This window comes from Bison bison, unplaced genomic scaffold, assembly GCF_000754665.1.
Source record: "Bison bison bison isolate TAMUID 2011002044 unplaced genomic scaffold, Bison_UMD1.0 scf7180017864238, whole genome shotgun sequence".
NCBI classification, from domain to species: domain Eukaryota; kingdom Metazoa; phylum Chordata; class Mammalia; order Artiodactyla; family Bovidae; genus Bison; species Bison bison.
Genome location: NW_011494810.1, coordinates 3,966,320 through 3,987,556, shown reverse-complemented (window position 1 = coordinate 3,987,556; position 21,237 = coordinate 3,966,320). Strand labels below are relative to the sequence as shown.

Here is a 21,237-nt window from a genome sequence, read left to right as displayed (position 1 = left end):
GTCTTTTCTGGCTGGTCCCATCCCTCACCCTTACAGGGGGCCGAATCTGAACAGAGCTGAGGTTCTGAGACGCACTTGATTGCCCTTAGAGGACAACAGCTAAAACAAAAAATATGTTATTTAATCAAGCAGAATTGCTATGCGTTTAAAATGGAAAGGAAGCCACGCTAAGTGAAAGGGACTCTACTGTGAACTGTCCTAAATTCTCCCCGGCTTTCTTTGCTAGAGACTAGAGACAGGAAATGTCATCTCTTTTCTCGCCATTTGCTGCTTCTGGTAACACATCCTACTTTAGTTGCAGCTGCAACCAAAGAGGCCTTTACTTGTCCAAAAAACAGTCCTGTAAATCAGAGACTGAAAAGCTCAGTTATGTTGCGAGCTGTTTCTCCCCATTCAGCGTTGTTTACTTCTATATGTTTTCAAGAGTTTCATCCAAGCGGGGGTTTGAGTGTCGAGGGCAGACCAGCTCTGGTGACCTTTGGAAGACAGTCTCAGTGTCCTCCCCCACAGGTTTCTGTATACATACTTCCATCTCTGCTTTTAGAGAATGTTTGCTTAGGAGACTCACGCTAAATTTTCATCCTTTTCTTTTTTTTTCTGGAGGCTCCTCTCCTGAGAATGCCGTACACTCAGCCGCTACATGCCAAGCCCACATAGGACGATGCAACCCTTTTAACTTGTGAACTTACTCCTTTAGTCGATTTTATTATTCTCCTGTAACTTCTTACTGCTAATATGTCCTGCCCCAATATTTTTTTTTTTTAAAGAAGCTGGTGTCTCGGCAGCCACTTAAGTTGGTGGGATCCCTGCTCTTCACCACCTCAAGACAGCACCAGATCCGTTTGTGACAGGGCAGAACTACCACCGCAGGCTATACCAGCCCTAACATGTGCCATTATTTGTTTTGTGTGGCTCTCGACCACAGATGTGTTAGTCTTGGCCGACTACTCAAGAAGAGACAACACAGTAAAAATCACATTGTGTTTGCCCACTGCGACTTTCTGAAAAACCAAACAGCCTTTCCAGTAAAGCACTAAATATGTCAACCAAATATCTAGCAGTTGGTTATAGTCATTTCCTCCTCACTTCCCCAAGACGGATGGCGAGAATTTTCTCCAGTCGTTAACTCTCCCAGGGGATGGAGGTTATCAAAGAGTCCAATTAACACTTTGACAGATCATTTGAAAATTCGGCATTGTTCATTCTCTTGGGTCTTCTTATGAATATTGACAAAGCTGGAAGCAGTCTACAGATTGTCAAACAATGGTGGCAGAGGTGATTGCATGGGTGTTTAACATGATCACTGTTCTCGTGCTATTAGCTCTTTGCCTTGCCCTGTCAAACTGGAGCTTCATTTTTTGACAACTGATTATGTATTTGATGGGGCAACGACAACGAGTTGTTATGCCGAAATTTAAAAAATAAAAATGTGATGTAGCTTAATGTTCCTTTTGCCATGATTTTTTATGATTTTGATTTCCATTTTGCTCTGAAGTGTTTTTTTTTTTTTTTCTGTTGAATGTTCATGATTTATTTCCAACTTTAATGTTCATGATTTATTTCCAACTTTTCTTTGGTTTCGCCAAGCGCTGTGTGGTATGACTTGGTGATGGCGTGACTCTGTTGGAAAAGTCTTGTTTCTTTTCTGACTCATGATGACGTCCTTTAACTTGACCCAATCTGTGATCCCCTTGCTTCTTTTCATTCCCTGATGTGGGCGCCTTAATGATGTCACATCCGTGCGTGTAGCATCTCCTGGGATGCGAGAGTTTCGTGGGTTTTCTGCAGGCCTCTGGTGGGTCCTCTTTTCACTGGGCCGATTGTCTAATGGGAATGTGACATTTGTGTGCCCTGGCTTTAGGAGCTAAATATACTCTGGAATTGTTTCTAAAATACCACACATTTCCCCGCTAAGCAGAAAATGGTATCTGCTGACCAGTTAGCTGAAGAGGAATCAAGTGTCTGGTGCCCTTTTTACTTTGGCTGCTGTGGGGGGAAAAAGCCAGTGAGCAGATGAGCCCAGACCTCTGCTCTGCAGAAATGCTGAGCACTACTGGGCTGGTCCCCTCCTGGTCTCACCTCATCTTCCAAACAGTTCTGCATTTCCAGAGTATGTTTGCTTGCCTTTTTCTTTCTTTTCCTCACTGTGTCTTTCGTCTTGATTTAATTCTGTGCGTCCCCCACATTCTGTCAAAGCCCCGTTCCTCACCTTGCAATCTAACCCTCTTCTGCTACCATTGTTCTCAGCCTCCCCTTTTCAAAATATTAATAATAGATGCCAGCCCTCTGCCCCTCTGCGGACCGTTCCAAGGCTCTTTCCTTCTACACTGGGGGGTAGCATTCCAACACTGTTTGTGTATACACAGTCATGCTAACAAAGTGTGAGAAGAGACCCGCAAAGCACACAGAAGCATTATCACAGAAAATGAAGTAATTTTCTCTCTCAGTAACTGGCCTTGCCCTTCATTACCCTGCTGGCCTTGTCTAATGTCACTTGTCCTTGTTGCTTTTCTTTAAAATTGCCTGATATCTTTCAAGCCCTAGATTCATTAGGAAAAAACACAGCCAGCTGCCCTGTTTTATCTCTGGCTCCCTAGATGTCTGGAGCCTCTACTAGCCAGCCCTTTAATCACCAAGCTGATAAATTAGAAGCAGCCCTGGCTACTTCTTTCTTGGTTTTGCCACATTTAAAAATATATATTATTTACTCATCCTATAACTATTGAGGTGGTAATGGGTAGTTACAAAGAGGCTCTAACTACCTATGAATAAGAAAGAAAATCCAGTTTATTTTTAGATTTGGCTTGTCTCCCCTCACCACCCCACCCCCCCTTCCCACAGCAAAAGAAATGAGAGCTTTCTTTTCTAGGTTAAGCAATAGTGAGAAGTAATAGCCACTCTTGTGCCTCGTTTCTGACCCAAAGTAACAGTCCTCTAAAACCTTATTTCCAAGAAGACTGCAAGATAGGTGAGGGGAGTAGCCATGGACAGCTCTGCCAAGAGAGCTGTGGAGCATAAATGTCCAGTGGACACATGGACCACTGCCCCAAGGACACAGGAATAAACCAGATTAGAAGGAAATCTCCTTCAGAGTTTATTTTCTAGAGTTCTCATGAGCTCTCAGCAAGCTGATGAAATAGTCGATATGTAGAAAAATGTTCCCATTGGATTGGAAGTGCCAGAGCTGTAGTATGCATATATATTTTGGGAAATCTTTGAAACAAGTTATTATCACATTATTATATTTAGTCAAGAAGATGTGCTCAATTCAGACCAGGAAAAGATGTAGAAACAGAATTTAAATTAGAGATCAAATGAATAATTTAAACTAAAATGTACAGCAAATGCTGAATATATTTTAATCAATGTACAAGCTGTTTTGTAAGCAATTTTTAGTCTGGGAAATAATATTCCAGTAAGATTCAGAAAGTCTATAAAGGATGCTGAGTATACTGTCCACACTTTCTAACAATCCTGAATGGAACTGCATAAACCATAGAGTTTATCAACAATCCTCTTTATAGCCAATTCTTTATTCCTCAAGTACATCATCGCCTCCAAGGAGGACAGGTCACATCTTACAAGAGATGATTTAAATGACTCAGAGACATCATGGCCTTCAATACCCAATCATATGGTGGAAAGTTAACACCCGTGTCATTTCTCCTTCCATCTTCTTAGTTATGTCAACACAAAAGTCTGTTTGGTGCTTTAACAACTCCAGAAACTCACTACTATCCTTTTGAGAAGAAAGAACAGGCTTTAGATGGCTTTGCCATGCAGCTGAAGCTAGCTGGAACTCACTCTGTTTTACTTTCAGTTAATTTGATTTGGGGGCTTCCCAGGGGGCTCAGTGGTAAAGAATCCACCTGCCAAGGCAGGAGACACAGGAGACTCAAGTTCAATCTTAGGTCAGGGAGATCCCCTGGAGTGGGAGCTGGCAACCCACTCCAGTATTCTTGCCTGGAGAATCCCATGGATGGAAGAGCCTGGTGAGCTATAGTCCATGGGGTCAAAAAGAGTCAGACACAACTTAGGGACTGAGCATGCAATTTTATTTCTGTGGTTACCTTCTAGTTATGAAAAGTGACACTTTTTTAATGATATAAACTTTCCACCTGAAACAAATTTTAAAGGCAATGTAAATAAAATACTAAGTAAATGCTGATGTAGGAAGTAGAGGGATACAGGAATACTAAAAGTAAATAACACTGTATGTGAGACTCCTTGATTTGCAGCACTATTAGCTAATGACTAAACTGTGGGTCGGAGAAGGCAATGGCAAGCCACTCCAGTACTGTTGCCTAGAAAATCCCGGGGATGGGGTCGCACAGAGTCGGACATGACCGAAGCGACTTAGCAGCAGCAGCAGCAAACTGTGGGTAACTCTGGCCTGGAGCAATTAACAGAGTACAGCGAGGATGAAATTACCACCAAAACTGTGCTTCTGGCATTTGGAAGAACAAGATTGAATGAGGGTGCTACCTTCTACTGGCTGGGCCCTGACCACTTCAATTATACAGTCTAGCGCTCTTCTGATTTCTCTTCCAACTACAGAGCTTTGTGATTAGAGATGAGAAGTTTGGTCAAGTAGGAATCGAGAGCACGATGGATTTTGACTAAAAAGAAATTAGTCATCCTAGGCTTGTTAAGCATCTGGCGAGATGCTTTCCAGACCAGCAGTGAGCATCCAAGTATAGACAACAGCTCGTTACTTCCCTAATGCGGCCCAGGGACAGTTTACCTCTAGCACTTACACTTTTCCAAGATCTGTAAGGACTCTTGTGCTACAGTGCATCCCGTTGGCCTGGCAATAACCTTTACTTGACCTTTTCTTTGCCTTTTCTCTCTTTCAAACTTTACCTACTGTGAGTCCCAAACCCTAGAGTCAGAGTTTCCTCATGAACAGACTAAGAAACCCCATTTTCAGAGAGCATGTTTGGTAACAGAGTCTAGCCCAATTGCTTCTGCATTTAACAATCTGTAATGCTTAAAATGCCAACAAAGGTCCATATAGTCAAAGCTATGGTTTTCAGGTAATCATGTAATGTACACATGTGAGAGTTGGATCATAAAGAAGGCTAAGTGCCAAGAAGACCCTTGAGAGTCCCTTGGACAGCAAGGAAATCAAACCGTTCAGTCCTAAAGGAAATCAACACAGAATATTCATTGGAAGGCCTGATGCTAAAGCTGAGGCTCCAATACTTTGGCCACCTGATGTAAAGAGCCAACTCACTGGAAAAGATCCTGATGCTGGGAAAGACTGAAGGCAAAAGGAGAAGGGGGCAGCAGAGGATGAGACGGTTAGATAGGATCTCCAACTCAATGGACAAGAATCTGAGGAAACTCCAGGACACAGTGGACGACAGAGGAGTCCATGGGGTGGCAAAGAGTCAGACATGACTTAGTGACTGAACAACAATGCTTAAAATCTAATGGATGAAGGTTTTAAAACATCTTATTTCTCCCAGTGAGGAAAGAGATCTCTTGGCTCCTAGCAAGTCATATGCAGGTGATCATATATACACAGAAAATTATTGCTGATGAAGGTAATAAAGGCAGAAAAATAAGCATCTTTTCCTGACTCGTAAACTTGGACTGCATTTTTTTCTGCCATTTCTTCAGTAACATTAACATAACAAAAATGTTTTCTGAGGAGTCGTCAAGCAAAATTTACTACTGGCTCCACTGCACAGTATTGGATGCCAATAAGGAGTTAGAGGCTAAACTAGAGACAGACAGAGTTCCTGTCCAAGAAATATCAAACCGCCAGACAGATGAAGCACACACAGACACAAAAATGCACCAAAAAGTCTTTACGACCACTATTATCCTTGTTCACAAGGCAAAATGGTGCACAGCAGATTTAGAAAAAGGTATTAGACAACTGAAGACAACTTGGCTGAACACATCAAGGACACAGGACTTGGAAACACTTTCCCAGCCCCTTTTCTTTAGTCGTCCCCCTCAGTACCAGTATTATAGCAATCATACACCACTTGCCAGGGAGGATGAGGGCAAGGAGGTGTCTTTGGTACAGAGCTCATATTTAAAATTTTTGTGGAAATGCTGGCAAAGTTGGGCTCTTTTTGAACACTCTGAGCTTTATTTAAAAAAAAAAAAAGCTCGACAGTAATTTTCATAGTTTTTATTAATAAAACCTATAGTACCACAGCCATTTTTAAATGTGATAGAACAGGACAGTCTTGGAAGCAAAAGGGGTTAAGAGGGGTTCTGTTTGACGGGGAGGGAGCTGCCAGTGGGGAGACAAAGGGCTGCAACTTCCTCTTAACAATCAACAGCTAACCTAGCCAGGTGGGAGCATGCCTGGTGAGGGTCAAGGAGATGGGGGACTGGTGGCTGTTTTCCCCACAATGCTTTTGAGTAAGACTTCACTTATTTCTGGTTTTGAGAGGGAGAGGAAAGGCATCCTTCAAAATTCATAAGAAATTTGGCATCTACGTTGTTGCTGATAAAGAAAAATACAGTTCATGAAATGCAGTCCATTCGTATAGTTTTAAATTTGTAAATTGTGCTATACCTGCCCCTTAAAGATTTATTATCATTGTTATTATGCTCTGTTAAACTATTTTAATCTCCAAAACTTTAGAGTGAGTCTGAAGAATAGTCATGGGTAACCAATAGATGTACATCAGCTGAGGGTGGAAGAGTAGGGTTGCTACATTAAATACAGAGTACCCAGTTAAATGTGAATTTGACAAACCATGAATAATTTCTTAGTATAAGTGTGCCCCACCTGTTTCATGGGACATGCTTACACTAAAACATTATTACTTACCTGAAGTTGAAATTTAACCAAGAGTTCTGCATATTGATTTGCGACCTTGGCAATTCTATTGAAGAGGCTGCTGATAATTTATTCAGTAAGTATATAAGATTTAATCTCTAGTCTACATCTGCCCTTTAACTCTTAGGAAATTTATAGTAACCTACATAAGAGCAATTAAAGTTAACAACTTCATTCTCGGAAAAAATATTTTCATTATATCTAATTCCAAAAGTTGTATTTGTGTTTGGATATTAGGGTAATTGAAAAAGTTATCACTAAAAGTAAGCTTTCAAGGGTCACTTTTAAGTGAAGAAGACTCAGAAATCAAATTGTTCCTAAACAAAGGCAAGATTAAAACCACTGTTTCTAATTTTAATTTAACCTCAGGTTTTTTATCTACTATTATGTAACTATATGGGTTTTTTTTTTCCTATAATTATTTGGATGCCCTTTTTTTTTTCATTTCTCATTTACATGACTTTGAAGGAGATGAACTAGAATCCAGAAAGCACTAGAAAATAATAGTAAATTTCACAGTTAATTTAACAGAAAATGTAATAATGGTGACACTAACCCTAGTCGCAAAGAAAGGCATGCATTTCAGTCCCTCAGTCGTGAGTGGCTTTTTGCAGCCCTCTGTCCATAGGATTCTCCAGGCAAGAATACTAGAGTGGGTTGCCATTTCCTCCTTCAGGGGATTTTTCCAACCCAGGGACTGAACCCAAGTCCCTTGCAGGTCTTGCGCTGGCAGGCAGATTCTTTACCTCTGAGCCACCTGGGAGGCCCCAGAGATGTAGTAAGTTAACTACACTTTAGTAACATTAACCCTAGCTTGGTTGTAAAGAACCTGCCTGCAATGCAGGAGACCCAAGTTCAATTCCTGGATCGGGAAAATCTCCTGGAGAAGGAAATGGCTATCCACTCCAGTACTCTTGCCTGGAGAATCCATGGACAGAGGAGCCTGGCGGGCTACAGTCCATGGAGCCACAAGAGTCAGCGACTCTTAGCGACTAAACCACAAACCCTAGTATCAAAGAAAGGGAAAACAGCAACTTTCCTTCATTTCTTTCTTCATGCATTCAAAACATTCAGCAAACATGTGTGCTATATGGGAGCCTTCTGCTGAGTGCTATAGTACAGGCTGATCTGATTCATGGAGGCTATACACAAGGAGCCTGCAGGTTAGCAGGGGGTACCCACAGGTGGCCTCTTGGCTAGCAGTGGGGCATGGCAAAGGCTGAGAGTTCAGAGAAGCACATAAAGGGTCAGAAAGGGAACTGAGATTGAAATGCTAGTCTGCAACCTTAAAAGTCATGCTCAGGGGTTTTGGCTTTACCTGTAGGCAGTGGGTGGGAGGGAGGGAAATACAGAGATCAAAGAGACTGACAGATGATAGATAAATAATAAATTGATTATTCAGTCCTATAGATTGTTAATTACACATACACAATATGTTTGGAAAATAGAATTTTGCATCAGTTTTGAATCTATAGTGTTTTTCTGTATATCACTGGCATTTTCTACAGCTGTTTCATGCCAAACTAAGACCTCTGTGCTGGTAAAGCTGAGCCCCAGACTCCACCTTCTGTGTCAGTGGGTAGAACATTGGGGTGCAGGGCACACGCCAGACTTCATCCAGAACAGATTTTGAAATGGCGGGGGAGGGCAGGGGGAGACTGAGAAAGAAATGATAATATAATTCAGGGTGCCACCATTTGGGGCTTCCCAGGTGGCACTAGTGGTAAAGAACCCACCTGCCAATGCTAACTTTTACTAAATTAATATTTCTTTGTCACCTGCCAGAAAAGGAATCTATTGGTAGTCTCTGACATTTCTTTGAGGCACCAAGGAAAATGATCTATTGTGAGCCAGCCAGGCACTGGGCTCTCTACTGGACGACCTGGAAGGTTCCCTGCGAGCATGGGTGTTTGGGGGTGGGGCAGCAGGATACCCACGTGGTCAGCTGTAATTGTTCTTTCAGCCGCACAGGCAGAGATGTAGATTTGACCTAATTAATTTTGTATCCTCTTGACAACTTGCTAAATTTATCTGGGGTCTTGATGAGATTATTGTGGAAAGGGTAGAAGGAAAAGAAGTTAAATGTCAGCCACGTAGAAAGCTGTTTCGTCTCCCTGCCTGCCTGAAAGTGCACACCAATATTTGAATTTTCTTTTCTAGAAATACCAATTGAACCTTTTATCTTCACTTAACATCATTTTCTCAAAAAAAAAAAAAAAGGACTCAAATTATGATTAGAGAGACTTTTTTATTTTAAAATCAGCAACTTAAATCTTGGGGTGTTAAAAAAAAAATCAGTTCACCTCTAAAAGTGCTACTTACTTTAATCTGTAGCTACTTTTTTAAGCCACATCACCCTTGACATGAATTCATTTGCCTCACCCTTTTCTTTCAATCTTTTTCCCCCTTTCTCTCCTATCTTTTGCACAAAAACACACACAAGTGACAAAGTTTTCTGACAGCTTAATGGAACTTTCAAGGACTACAGGGACTAGGTTAGGCATGATCGTATTAACTGAACATCTGGTGTAGTTAAAAATGTGCTCTTTAATTGGCTCAACTGCACTGTGCTCAGCTAAAATTTGTTTTGTCCTCACAATCAAATTGGGAAGAGTCAGTGTGTATTTTGGAGCACGTATATTAATGGGAAAATAATACTAGCTTTGTCTCAGAACTCTTTCTGATAGCCTTGTTTCTTGGAGTTAAAAAAAAAAAAATGCTTGTTATATACAGGTTTGACTTTGCAAACCTCACTGCTCCACAGACAAAGTAGTCTAGCAAGGGCAAAATGGTGGAAACAGGGAAATTTCTTGAGGATAGCCTCTCTTTTCTTGACATTATACATGAGAATGGCCTCAAAAGCTGCAAGAGTTGCTCAGAATACATAATTCATGCCATTGCTATAGAAGGAAAGAGGATGGAAGCGCTGTATCCACTCGGTGGTTGCAGGGAGACACAGGCTATGCAAGTCATAATAGGTAAAGTCCTGCCAAGCGTGTGACTGTGCTGCAGGCCTGAGCAGACCCACAAGAACCCCATCAGACACCAGTCTCCCAGCACTTCAGTCACAGAAAGACTCTAGAGTCAACCACTGAAACACAGCTGGGTAAATTCACATATATTGGGTACAGAGAACACGGGCTCTTCATAGGTGTCAGAAAGCTAATTACGGGTGGTATGAAGGTTTGTCATCCTTAATTAGTATTTCTTAAGCTCTTGTAAGTCTATAGTTGGGTGTTACCTTTGTAAAGAGATTCCTTTTTAATGTGACAATAGGAATTTCCCACTGCAATTATTTTTAAAATTTGTGTTTTTAAAAAAGATGCACTCTTTTTCAAATATGTATCTGCAATTAGATTTCTTCACTGAAGGCAGGCGCAGCCATTAGGAACTGTATAGAGATAATGAAAGTTCAGTACAATCACCACAGACAGCGCTCATTAGGAGAGAAAATGATGTCAAGAAATTTACAGGGCAGCACACTGCGTTACGCCTAACCTTTTGGACATATTAGAGCCTGTCATTTCCAGCCCTACAGCCTTTTGTTATTCATAAATAATAGATAACACTGGACACAATCATCTGACATTTGTTAAGGTAATAAATATACCCTAAGTGCTGACGGGTCTTGCACTCCGTGATTTAAAAGCACACAGCAGAAATTTAATGTAACTTAAAATGTCTTATATAATTCTATGGGTTTGCAGATTCAGTTCACCTCAGCAGATGTGTAACCACCGAGCTCTGCTGAGTGCACGTTGTAAAGCAGGACCTTCATTTGAGGAACAGAACATGAGCTCAGGTCCCCTACTTCTATCCAGAAAAGAAAGGAAAAGAATCTTCCTGGGTTTTTTATTCTCTTGTCTGATCGTGGCGAGGTAAGGGGAAAGATCCCCTGAACCAGATGTCCCTTGATGGCTGTGCATTGTTTGAGGAGATTTCAAGGTGACATGGGATGCAAGCTTTAAGGGAGGATGCTCTACGCAACTATTTGGTAGTGAGCTCCTACCAAGCTTCTCTTTCCTCTGTCCCCGAGACCCAGTCCTGACTGGGCTCTCTAGGACCATCCACTAACTGAAGGCCCCTGGGACAGAGATGGGGAGCATGAGAAATTCCTGCGACTTTATGGTGGGGCAAATAAAGAGACAGTGGGCATTTTGCCAGCAGCTTCTGGCTCCAGCAGAAGGGTTGATTCTGTTACAGAAGTAGTGGTACAGCATTTTACGCCATACGTCAAGCTTTTGTCAGGTACCAAGGGGAAGTGTTAGGGATGTATTGTTCTCACCAATAAAATCACATCAATTTTGTATCCTTTGTCAGAATATGGCAACTGCAAGAAAATGTCATACACAAGACCCACTAAAGATTCATACTTTCGTGAACATCAAGGAAGATTGCATTATTATTTTTTTTATTTTACAAATAATTTAGCAAGTCTGGCTACACATTGCCTCAGTGCTGTCTGGGGTTGGATTTCAAAGTGAAACACTTTGATGTTGTTCTCTGGAATATTATTCCTATCATTTAGGGCAGTGCCTCTCAAGCTTTAGCGAATGTATGAATCATCTGGAGGCCTTGTTAAAACACAGATTTCTGAACCCAATCTCCAGAGATTCTGATTCAAAAGTTCTAGTAGGACCCAAGGATTTGTATTTCCAACAGGTTACTAATACGGAGTCACCCTAATTTAGGACACTTTTCAAATTGTATGGGCTATCTTATTTAAGGTCTCTCTCCAAGATTCTGTTATATTTTTAAATCCTTATTTCTCCATTCTTGGTTAACACACTTGAACCCAAAGTGTTGCATCAAAACAGTTTATCTGGGACCACACAGAAAGCAGGTAACTTGTCAGTTGGAAACACTCACCTTACATTATTAATTGAGCATTAAATGTGTCCTGCACAGTGCTAAATGCTTTACATGAATTCGTTTATTCAATCTATTTAATCCATCCACAACACCCATCTCAGAGTCAATACTACTGGGGCTTAGAGAGATTGAGTGACTTGCCCAGGAACACAACTAGTTAGTTATAGATTCAAGACTGATACCCAGGTCTTTATGATCTCAAGATTTACATTCTTAACCAATAATACCCAAAATCATCTATAACCCAGATTCCATGAACTATATTCCCAGTAAGTTTAAGTTTTAAGAGTATTCAAACAAACCTGTCTCCTTAACAGTAAGTTTAAGAGTATTTAAACAAACCTGTTTCCTCAAATTTGTTTTATCTTTGCATTGCAGAGAAAAAAAATCAGAGTGCTGCAAAAAATTCCAAAGAATGACCCAAATTCCACAATTTTATAAGACGATCTACTTCCTTATTTTGTAGCCTTGATGTCTCTTAAGAGAGCAAAGAAAGATGGAACCGGGAAGCTGGAAAACAGAAATGCTTTGTCTGGTTTCCAAAACTTTAGATGTTGGGTTTCTAGTCTTCCAAGAAAGAAAACCTCAAATAGAAGGAAAGTAAACCATGCAAATTCTGCTTAAAACTTGGCCCATCTGAAATAGTCATTACCTTTACAAAGACAGTGAGAGTCTCAGCACATGGAACCACAGGTCAACATTCCAAAGCATGGCTTTTAAAAATGATCTGATCATGACCCCCATTCTAGACCTCATCTCCGCTCTGGGTGCAGTCCTCCCAGGGGCAGGGCCGAGTCTAAAATAGTGGGGCCGAGGAGGAGGAGCCAACCAAGCACTCCCACTGGCACGGAGGGGAAAATGAAGCTTTATGCTCATCCTCCCTTTTCCTCCTGCGATGGCATCGCCACAACAAATAATGCATCAGTTTCAGAGGTGATAGGACTGGAAGTGGATTCATCGGCAGACGACCACAGGCAGCATCATTTCAATATGGGAGTTTTAAAATAGCCTCTGAACGGAAGATATTAAACAGCCAGGAAGCTGTCTCTACTGTGGCGTGGTCAGTCATTAACTTGATACCTCTGGAAGACAGACCATGGCCTCTTCCAGTACCTAATCTTTGGCCTGCCAGGGGGGAAAAAAACGATTTGAAAATAAAATAAAAAGGGAAAGTTTGAGTTGTAAACTCTGAGCCCATTTCCATGGCTGCTGGTGGTTCCGTTTATTCCTAAGCCATCTGGTTCGCATTATGCCGTGTAAGACTAGGAGAAGGCTGCTTCCTGCCGAGATAACCACAGAGAGCTCCCCCTGCACTTTCCGTGTGGTCATCTCCATGGGCCGGGGTGTGGCTCTGAGAATAAATTATCTGCAGTTAGGTTTTTCCCCTATTTGTTTTTTTCTCTCTTTGCAGGGATTACAGCGGGTCCTCTGTGGTTAGCGGCCGCGATGCTTGGCCCGTGACTCGTTCATTCATTCATGCTGCCTTGCAGGACTCTGAGGCTGGCATTTTGGTGCACTTAAGATTTTCAAACAAGAAAAATTGGGTTGTTGGATTCCATTCACCCAAGTTGTTATGAGGATTTCAAGGAAATTACAGGCTTGTCTTACTATAAAGCAGAAGCAAGAGTCTATTTTTAGGGGATCCCACTCCGGAGCTTTTCTTGGTATTTTGCCATCTTTCTTAGCTCTCAGGCCCAACACGAGCCCCGCTCTGGCTCAGTGGTGGAAGAAATGTCCATCCTCCTTTTTGCCTCTGCATATTTCTCTAAAGGACACAGAGAGGCTTTGTTGTCTTTGTGGTCAGCGGGTCCGCTTCACACAGATGCCTATTAATCACTTCACTGTGGAGACAGACACATCCATCATATCGCAGCAGCTCCGAAACAGGCAGTCCAGTGAACAGGGGTGAGAGGGGAAAGTGTGCACTTAACCATTTCAAGGTTCTGATAGTAGAAGGTCTCATGTACTTAGCAAGGTAACTGGAGTGGGGATGGGTAAGGCTTTTCCTTTGGTACTTAGTTTAACAGGTGCGAAAGTAAATTTATTTCTCTTTGTTTGGCTTCATTTCTTTGATAGGACAGGTAACATCTCCCAGCCATGTCTGTATGGTGCAGGGGATAAGTATAGTTGAAGACAGAGTCTTATTTTAATAACAGTGATAATAAATTCAAGTAGGCTGGCTGTGCTTTTGATGCAAAGGTACTGACTCTTGGAAGCCTGTAGTTTCTCAATAATGGATTCAGTGTGGAACAGAATAAGCTGAAAGTCAGTTTTCTTAGGCAAGAAGACCCTTGAAATCACAGGTAAATTAATCGGTAATTTTCCTTCCAAATGGACATGTCTTCTAAACATCTTTTTTAGACTTTCAAGGCTTTTCACAGCCTGTTTCCAAATGGGGTTCAGCTCTCACTCCTATCTTCCCCTCCAAGTACTCATTCAGGCATGCACTCATTTACTATTTATTTAACAGCTATTTACTGAGCACCTGTATGCCTGGGGGTGCAGCGGAGCAGAAAATCTCTCCTTCCTGGATCTGTCTGGAGCAATTTAGGTGTAAAAAACAGAGCATCATAAGTGATGACTTTAGGGGAGAGAGGTGCAGAGGTCCAGGAACCCTTAACAGAAGGAAGAGCTAAACTGGCTTGAGGGAATTGGAGACACTTTCTTCAGGTCAGCTGAGACCTGGAGGAGGTCAGAAGGCTGGGAGGTGAGCAGGGGTTTTCTGGGCAGAGGGAGCAGCCTGTGTGAAAGCCCAGAAGCAATGAGAATGCAGCAGAGAGGTGGTGCTTAGAGCTAAGAGGCTAGAAGGCACCTGGACCACTGGCCATCACTGAACACAGCCTGCTCTTTCCTCCCTTCCATGCCTGGGTTCTTGTTGCTCTCTCCACTTGGGTTGACATCCCATGCACCTGAAGTCTTAGCTCAAACGCCAGCTCCTATATAAAGCCTTTGCCCATCCGTATTAGGTAGAAGCAATCATCTCATGATGCTTCTGGGCTTTGGATGTAGTTCATATGCACACACCTATCTTCTCCCGTACTGGATCACAGACTTTGTGCCTCCTTCATCTTTGTCCCCCCAAAGCCCACCAAGGGACTTTCATCCATGCTCAGTAATTGCTTGCTGAAGGCAGCCACAAGGTGCATTTGGTCAAAACCTTGTTAGTCCAGGAGAGGACAGTCAAGGCGCCAACAACATCACAATCCAGCCCTGAGTTAGGAGAGTATCTTTTCTGAGGCATGTTGTTCCCAAGCCTGGCGCTGGGCATCCTGTGCAGACTAGAGGCAATGGTAGAGAATCTTCGAGCTACCAAAAACCATTATTTAAATAAGGAACTTGATGTTTGACATTTCAAAGTGCATGGACATCGTCATCATAGGAAAAATCAGAACTGTGTTGGGTTTCCTCTTATTTTGCCATTTATAACTGCTCTTATTGTGAATTACATATTGTAGGGCCTGGAGGGTGGGGTTGTTCATAATCTTTTCAGCCTCTAAAGAGCTTCACACTGCCCCTCTGAGACCTCCTTCCAGCAGCCTCTGAAAACTCTCTCAGCTCAGAAAAAAAAAAGAGTGGAGATTCTATTCTTTCTCAGTTCTGCCAATTTAAGGCATGATTTCAGAGAAATCTTTGGGCCATTGTGTGTCTAGCTTCCTGCAATAGGAAGGTGGAAAGAATAACCATTTAGCACCTCATGACTAGTGAGAAATAGCTGGTGGTTAATGAATCAATGCAAAGGGTTTCTCAGATACTCTTTTCATTACTAATGCCCCATTTTCAACTGGCGAGAGCAGAAGGCCCAGGGGTCGGTAGAGGAAGGTATTCCAACAGCCCAGGGTGGAAAAGGCATCACCCTACAAAGGCCCTTCTACTTGCCTAGGGTTTCCGCGCCACTCCTGAAGCAATGATGTTCCTCCAACCCTAACCCTGAGCCCTTTGCAAAGACGCATTGGTTTTGTATTAGCTGATTTCGCTGGAGCACTCAGTTGTTACAAATAACCCATTTACCTTTATCCTCTCTTTTGGAATTATCCCAGAACAAATATCTTTTTACTTTAAAAATAGTTTATCCTATTATTATTTTGAATACATATCGAGCACCTTTATAGATTTCTTTCATCTAATGGTTGTTAGTATGATTATATTCTGTTATATGGGGATATTCTGTGATTTCAGAAGCAAATCACTTCAAAGATGACCCACCAAGTTTAGAAGTTTATTTAAAATCTGTCTCTAAATGTGTTGCAAACCCATTTATTTAATAATTACTCAGTAAGTGCTCGACCAAGAGCCCTGGGGATGGTGAGGATTATAAACACATATAAAATATGTACCCTACCCTCAAGGAGCTGATTATAGGATTATTACCCCACTAGGAATCTAACTCGGAGAAGGCAATGGCACCCCACTCCAGTACTCTTGCCTGGAAAATCCCATGGACGGAGGAGCCTGGTGGGCTACAGTCCATGGGGTCGCTAAGAGTCGGACATGACTGAACAACTTCACTTTAACTTTACACTTTCATGCATTGGAGAAGGAAATGGCAACCCACTCCAGTGTTCTTGCCTGGAGAATCCCAGGGACGGGGGAGCCTGGTGGGCTGCCGTCTATGGGGTCGCACAGAGTCAGACACGACTGAAGCGACTTAGCAGCAGCAGCAGCAGCAGGAGTCTAACTAGTAATATGCGTGAGTCCTAAGTCATTTCAGTAATGTCAGACTCTTTGCAACCCCATGGACTATAGCCCACCAGGCTCTTCTGTCCAAGGGATTCTCTAGGCAAGAATACTGGAGTGATTGCCAAGCCCTCCTCCAGGGGATCTTCTCAACCCAGGGATCAAACCTGCGTCTCTTTACATCTCCTGCACTGGCAGGAAGGTTCTTTACCACTAGTGCCACCTGGGAAGCCCAACTATTAATATAATCACTGTGTTTTGCTCAACATTTCCCACTGTTGTTGTTTCACTTATTTCAAAATTCAGGGCCTACAGGCAATCCTGAAACAGAGGTACATGTTCCCTGATGTTGCCTCAACATATCAACCTTTTGGCAACATTTGCAAAGCCCAAGGATTGGAGCTGGGAAGAACACGTCTGCCCCTCCTCTGGGAGACCCATAGCAAATAGAATCTAATGGCAAAGCTGTGACTGTCACTCTTAAGCCCTCCGTGAGCTACTAACCCCCCATCTCTCTTTGGTGGCTTCCTCTGATCTTTAGATGTGTCCAGCAAACTGCTGTACTTAAGCTCTTTCTTAATCATTATTTCAACTGATTCTTATAACTACACAGTAAGGCATTAAAATTAAGGGTGTTTACCCCACATTACAGATGGAAAAAACTAAGGCCCAGAGACATTGTCACTTGCTTAATGGTCACCCAGCAGTAAGTGGGAGCAAGATCTCTAGTGTTACACTACCCTCAGCCTGACTGACAGGTCTGGTGTGTTCAAGTCTTCACAATGACCATCTGTACAAAGCTGATTTAATCATTTCCACAGATGCTGCTTTGCCCTTTTCTTATGATATAATCAGAAAGCTTTAAGTTTGGAAGGCATCTTCCAAAAATAACTTTTCACGTCTTATCTTCTTGACTTTGCTTTCAAGTTAATCTCTGATCTGTTTCTAACTTTGGACATGGGGTTTCTGATTTTGCACAAGCAGAGGAGGGAAGCCACCTGTTTCAAGGTAGCTATCTCAAAGCCCAAGAAATGCAGAAAGGTTTTTAAAGACACTATTTACATAACAAAATGAGCCAAAGAAAGCTGTCTGAGACTATTTTTCTCAAAGGTCAGACCCTGCTTGATTTGTTAAACAACCAAAAACCTGAACTCAAATGTCATGCACTAAAAGAGTCTTTCCCAGTGAAAGAGCAAATGGGGTCCAAGAGACTCGGATAGTTAAGCACCTTCAGACATGAAAGACTATTTGGGAGCTAAAAGCAAAGTTAAGAAGAAGCAATGTATATACTTTAAAATTTTGCAGTTTTCCCAATTAAACAATAAATGAAACAAATGGATTGCTCTAGCCTTCTTCTATGATCCTCTTAAACTTAGATGGTAATTTAAATTGTAAATTGACAGCCAATTGTAGATCACTACCTATCACAAATATGAATTTATTGGGGAGCCCCCATAAATACAGTTGCCAGAAGGGGCCCAAGAAATGCCCACTGCTATGAAACAATCTACCTAATATCTGTATTGGGGGGGCCTAGCCTGTGTTACACCCCACTGACATCACCAAGTCAATAAGTGAAATTAAGCCCATTTTATTCACAGGTGTACATTTCTGTGCCATCATATGTAGGTGGTTAAAAATGATGTTTAGTAGAACACTATGCAAAACCAAAGTTGAAAGAAAATTGGTTGCTATAACAAGGAAATGCAAATTTAAGGAAGAAATTCTCATTAGCGCAGTTACTTGGTATTACAACATATTTGGATGCAAGACACCCCACTGTTTGGGGAGCTCCACAGCCTAAAAAGGTGTGAGTTTTAGCTGAATTTCCTGCTGGTTTTTTGCCTCTCAGTTTCTACCCTTTAAAAGTTCATGAAGATAAATCGTGAAATATTTGACAAGTGTCACATTTGGAAATTAGTCAGTGTCTGATCGTATTTTCCCTGGGTGAGTTTCCCCCCTTACCCTTCAACACCAAGGGCATTTGTTTAATCACAGAATCTTTGTTTCTCAAGAGATATTTGGTGTTTCTATAATATTTATTCCCCACCTGCAGTTGCAATCCTTTGTCACAGGACAGTCATTTCCACAGCAACCAACTGTGATGTCACGATTGAGGGGATGAGGACAGTACACAAAGAGAAAGAGAATGCTTTCTTCTCCAGGCTAAGTTTTCTGAGTTTTAAAACCATTGCTTCACCAATCAAAATATTGTAACAGAAAAACCCCATGACAAAGCTGCATTTCCTCAGGGTCTCGGGTGTCACACACAAAGCATTTCAACAGAAGTGTAAGGGTTGTGTGTTGTGGGTTTGGGAAAGGGTAGAGGTTTTTATTTCATTTTATTCTCATTCTGTACTACTGATATCTGCCAGTAAAATACATTAAACATATTCCAGAAAGAGTTGATTTAGTTGATGAAAAATGTGTCTCCTGAGACCAGAGAAGGTACATTTTCTGTCTTACTATCATTTCCATAATAGGAACAATGTTTACATTTCCTCAGCCTATGTTAGAGCCTCTAATGTATTCATGTTCTTTCACTCTCCAGAGGCAGGAATTGAGGTATTTGAGATTTTATTTTTTCAGCTACTGCATCAAGCACTTAAGATCTGACAATTGTGATGTGTATTCTCACTTGGCTTTAAAAAATAAAAGCTTCAGTGTTTGCATTTGATTAGAGTCTCTCAGCTTGGTGGCTGATTAAGCAGGAACAGGGAAAGCCACTTTCTTCAGAAACAGCATCTTGGTTAATGTAGTGTAAGATTATTGACAGGCAGAGTCACATAATTTTTATTAAATTGAAGAGATTAGCTCTGCTGAAGAATCTCACCGTGACAGCAAACTCTAGCTGTAATAATGAGACCTGACACTTCTCAAACCCACTACAGGACCCCAAATGGTCTCTACTTTGAAATATTCTTTCAGCTCAAGTAGAGGAAGAGCTTCATTCAAATATTCAGCTTATTTACCTAAAATTGAGTTTTTTTACATGGGTTCTTTGTTTTGGGAGAAGTGATGCAAAATCAGCATAAACATTTGTAATCTATGGGCTTTAGCTACTCTCTTTCATTATAAATGATACCCACTGTCTTTCTCCCTGTTGCTTGAAATGCTAACCTAGCTGTTCTCCAGACAGAGGCCATGGGGCCCACCAGGAAGTAAGTCATCAGCAAACTCCCTGGAAGCCTGGAGCATTGTGCCATTTGTTCATTTAACATGCATAAAAGTATTGCCTATTTCCCCAGACTCAGAATACCTCACTGGCACTTTTATGATGGGGAAGATTGAAAAAAAGATGAAAAGGGAAAAAGGATTAGATTTTGGAAAGGAAAAACCCGCCATATTCCACGGACTGAACCAACTTAGAGCCCATACTTGAAAAGAGGGGAATGCACCTTTCCAAAACACAAAGAAGACAATAAGGGAAGTCTGTTTACATCCTAGGGGGTGGGGCAGGGAGGATTAATGAGTTAATGTTTGGCAAGAGGGAGCCTCAAAGACAAGTTCTGCAGAGGTGCCATTGTCACTTATTACTGTTATTAATTAACAGGGTGAATGCCAAACAAAATTAAGCCTCGGGGTCTGCTCTCATTTCTTCACACCATATGCGATGTCTTTTGCAGGAGTGATTCGGGAGAGCTATCTCAAAGGCCACGACCAGCTCGTTCCTGTCACCCTCCTGGCCATCGCGGTCATTCTGGCTTTTGTCATGGGGGCCGTGTTCTCGGGCATCATCGTCTACTGCGTCTGCGATCACCGGCGCAAAGACGTGTCCTCCGTGCAGCGCAAGGAGAAGGAGCTCACCCACTCGCGCCGCGGCTCCATGAGCAGCGTCACCAAGCTCAGTGGCCTATTCGGGGACACCCAGTCCAAAGACCCCAAGCCAGAGGCCATCCTCACGCCACTCATGCACAACGGCAAGCTCGCCACTCCCAGCAACACCGCCAAGATGCTCATCAAGGCCGATCAGCACCACCTGGACCTGGCCGCCCTGCCCACCCCGGAGTCCACGCCAACGCTGCAGCAGAAACGCAAGCCCAGCCGTGGCAGCCGTGAGTGGGAACGGAATCAGAACCTCATCAACGCCTGCACCAAGGACATGCCCCCCATGGGCTCCCCAGTGATCCCCACTGACCTGCCCCTGCGGGCCTCCCCCAGCCACATCCCCAGCGTGGTCGTGCTGCCCACCACGCGGCAGGGCTACCAGCACGAGTACGTGGACCAGCCCAAAATGAGCGAGGTGGCACAGATGGCTCTGGAGGACCAGGCGGCCACCCTGGAGTATAAGACCATCAAGGAACATCTCAGCAGCAAGAGTCCCAACCATGGGGTGAACCTGGTGGAGAACCTGGACAGCCTGCCCCCCAAAGTCCCCCAGCGGGAGGCCTCCCTAGGCCCTCCCGGAGCCTCCCTGTCGCAGAACGGCCTGAGCAAGCGGCTGGAGATGCGCCCCTCCTCGTCCTACGGGCTGGACTATAAGAGGAGCTACCCCACGAACTCGCTCACCAGAAGCCATCAGGCCGCCACCCTCAAAAGAAACAATACTAACTCCTCCAATTCCTCCCACCTCTCCAGGAACCAGAGCTTTGGCCGGGGAGACAACCCGCCCCCTGCCCCACAGAGGGTGGACTCCATCCAGGCGCACAGCTCGCCGCAGCCCTCAGGCCAGGCCGTGACTGTGTCGAGGCAGCCCAGCCTCAACAGCGCCTACAACTCACTGACCCGGGCAGGGCTGAAGCGCACGCCCTCGCTAAAGCCGGACGTGCCCCCCAAACCCTCCTTTGCCCCTCTTTCCACATCCATGAAGCCCAACGACGCGTGTACATAATCCCCGGGGTGGGGAGGGGGCAGGTGTCGAACCAGCAGGAAAAGGCGAGGTC

The 21,237-nt window shown here is 43.0% G+C and overlaps 1 protein-coding gene across 2 annotated transcripts in view; it reads left to right on the top strand.

The window, feature by feature from the left end:
• The window catches only part of SEMA6A (sema domain, transmembrane domain (TM), and cytoplasmic domain, (semaphorin) 6A), a 129,444-nt gene that overhangs the window by 107,264 nt on the left and 943 nt on the right, over positions 1 to 21,237 (top strand). For both annotated transcript variants that reach the window (XM_010846595.1, XM_010846596.1), the window contains one exon: positions 19,981 to 21,234. In XM_010846595.1, the coding sequence (XP_010844897.1) occupies positions 19,981 to 21,185 (1,205 nt within the window). In that variant the 3' untranslated portion in view covers positions 21,186 to 21,234. The remainder of the gene's footprint in view (positions 1 to 19,980; positions 21,235 to 21,237) is intronic.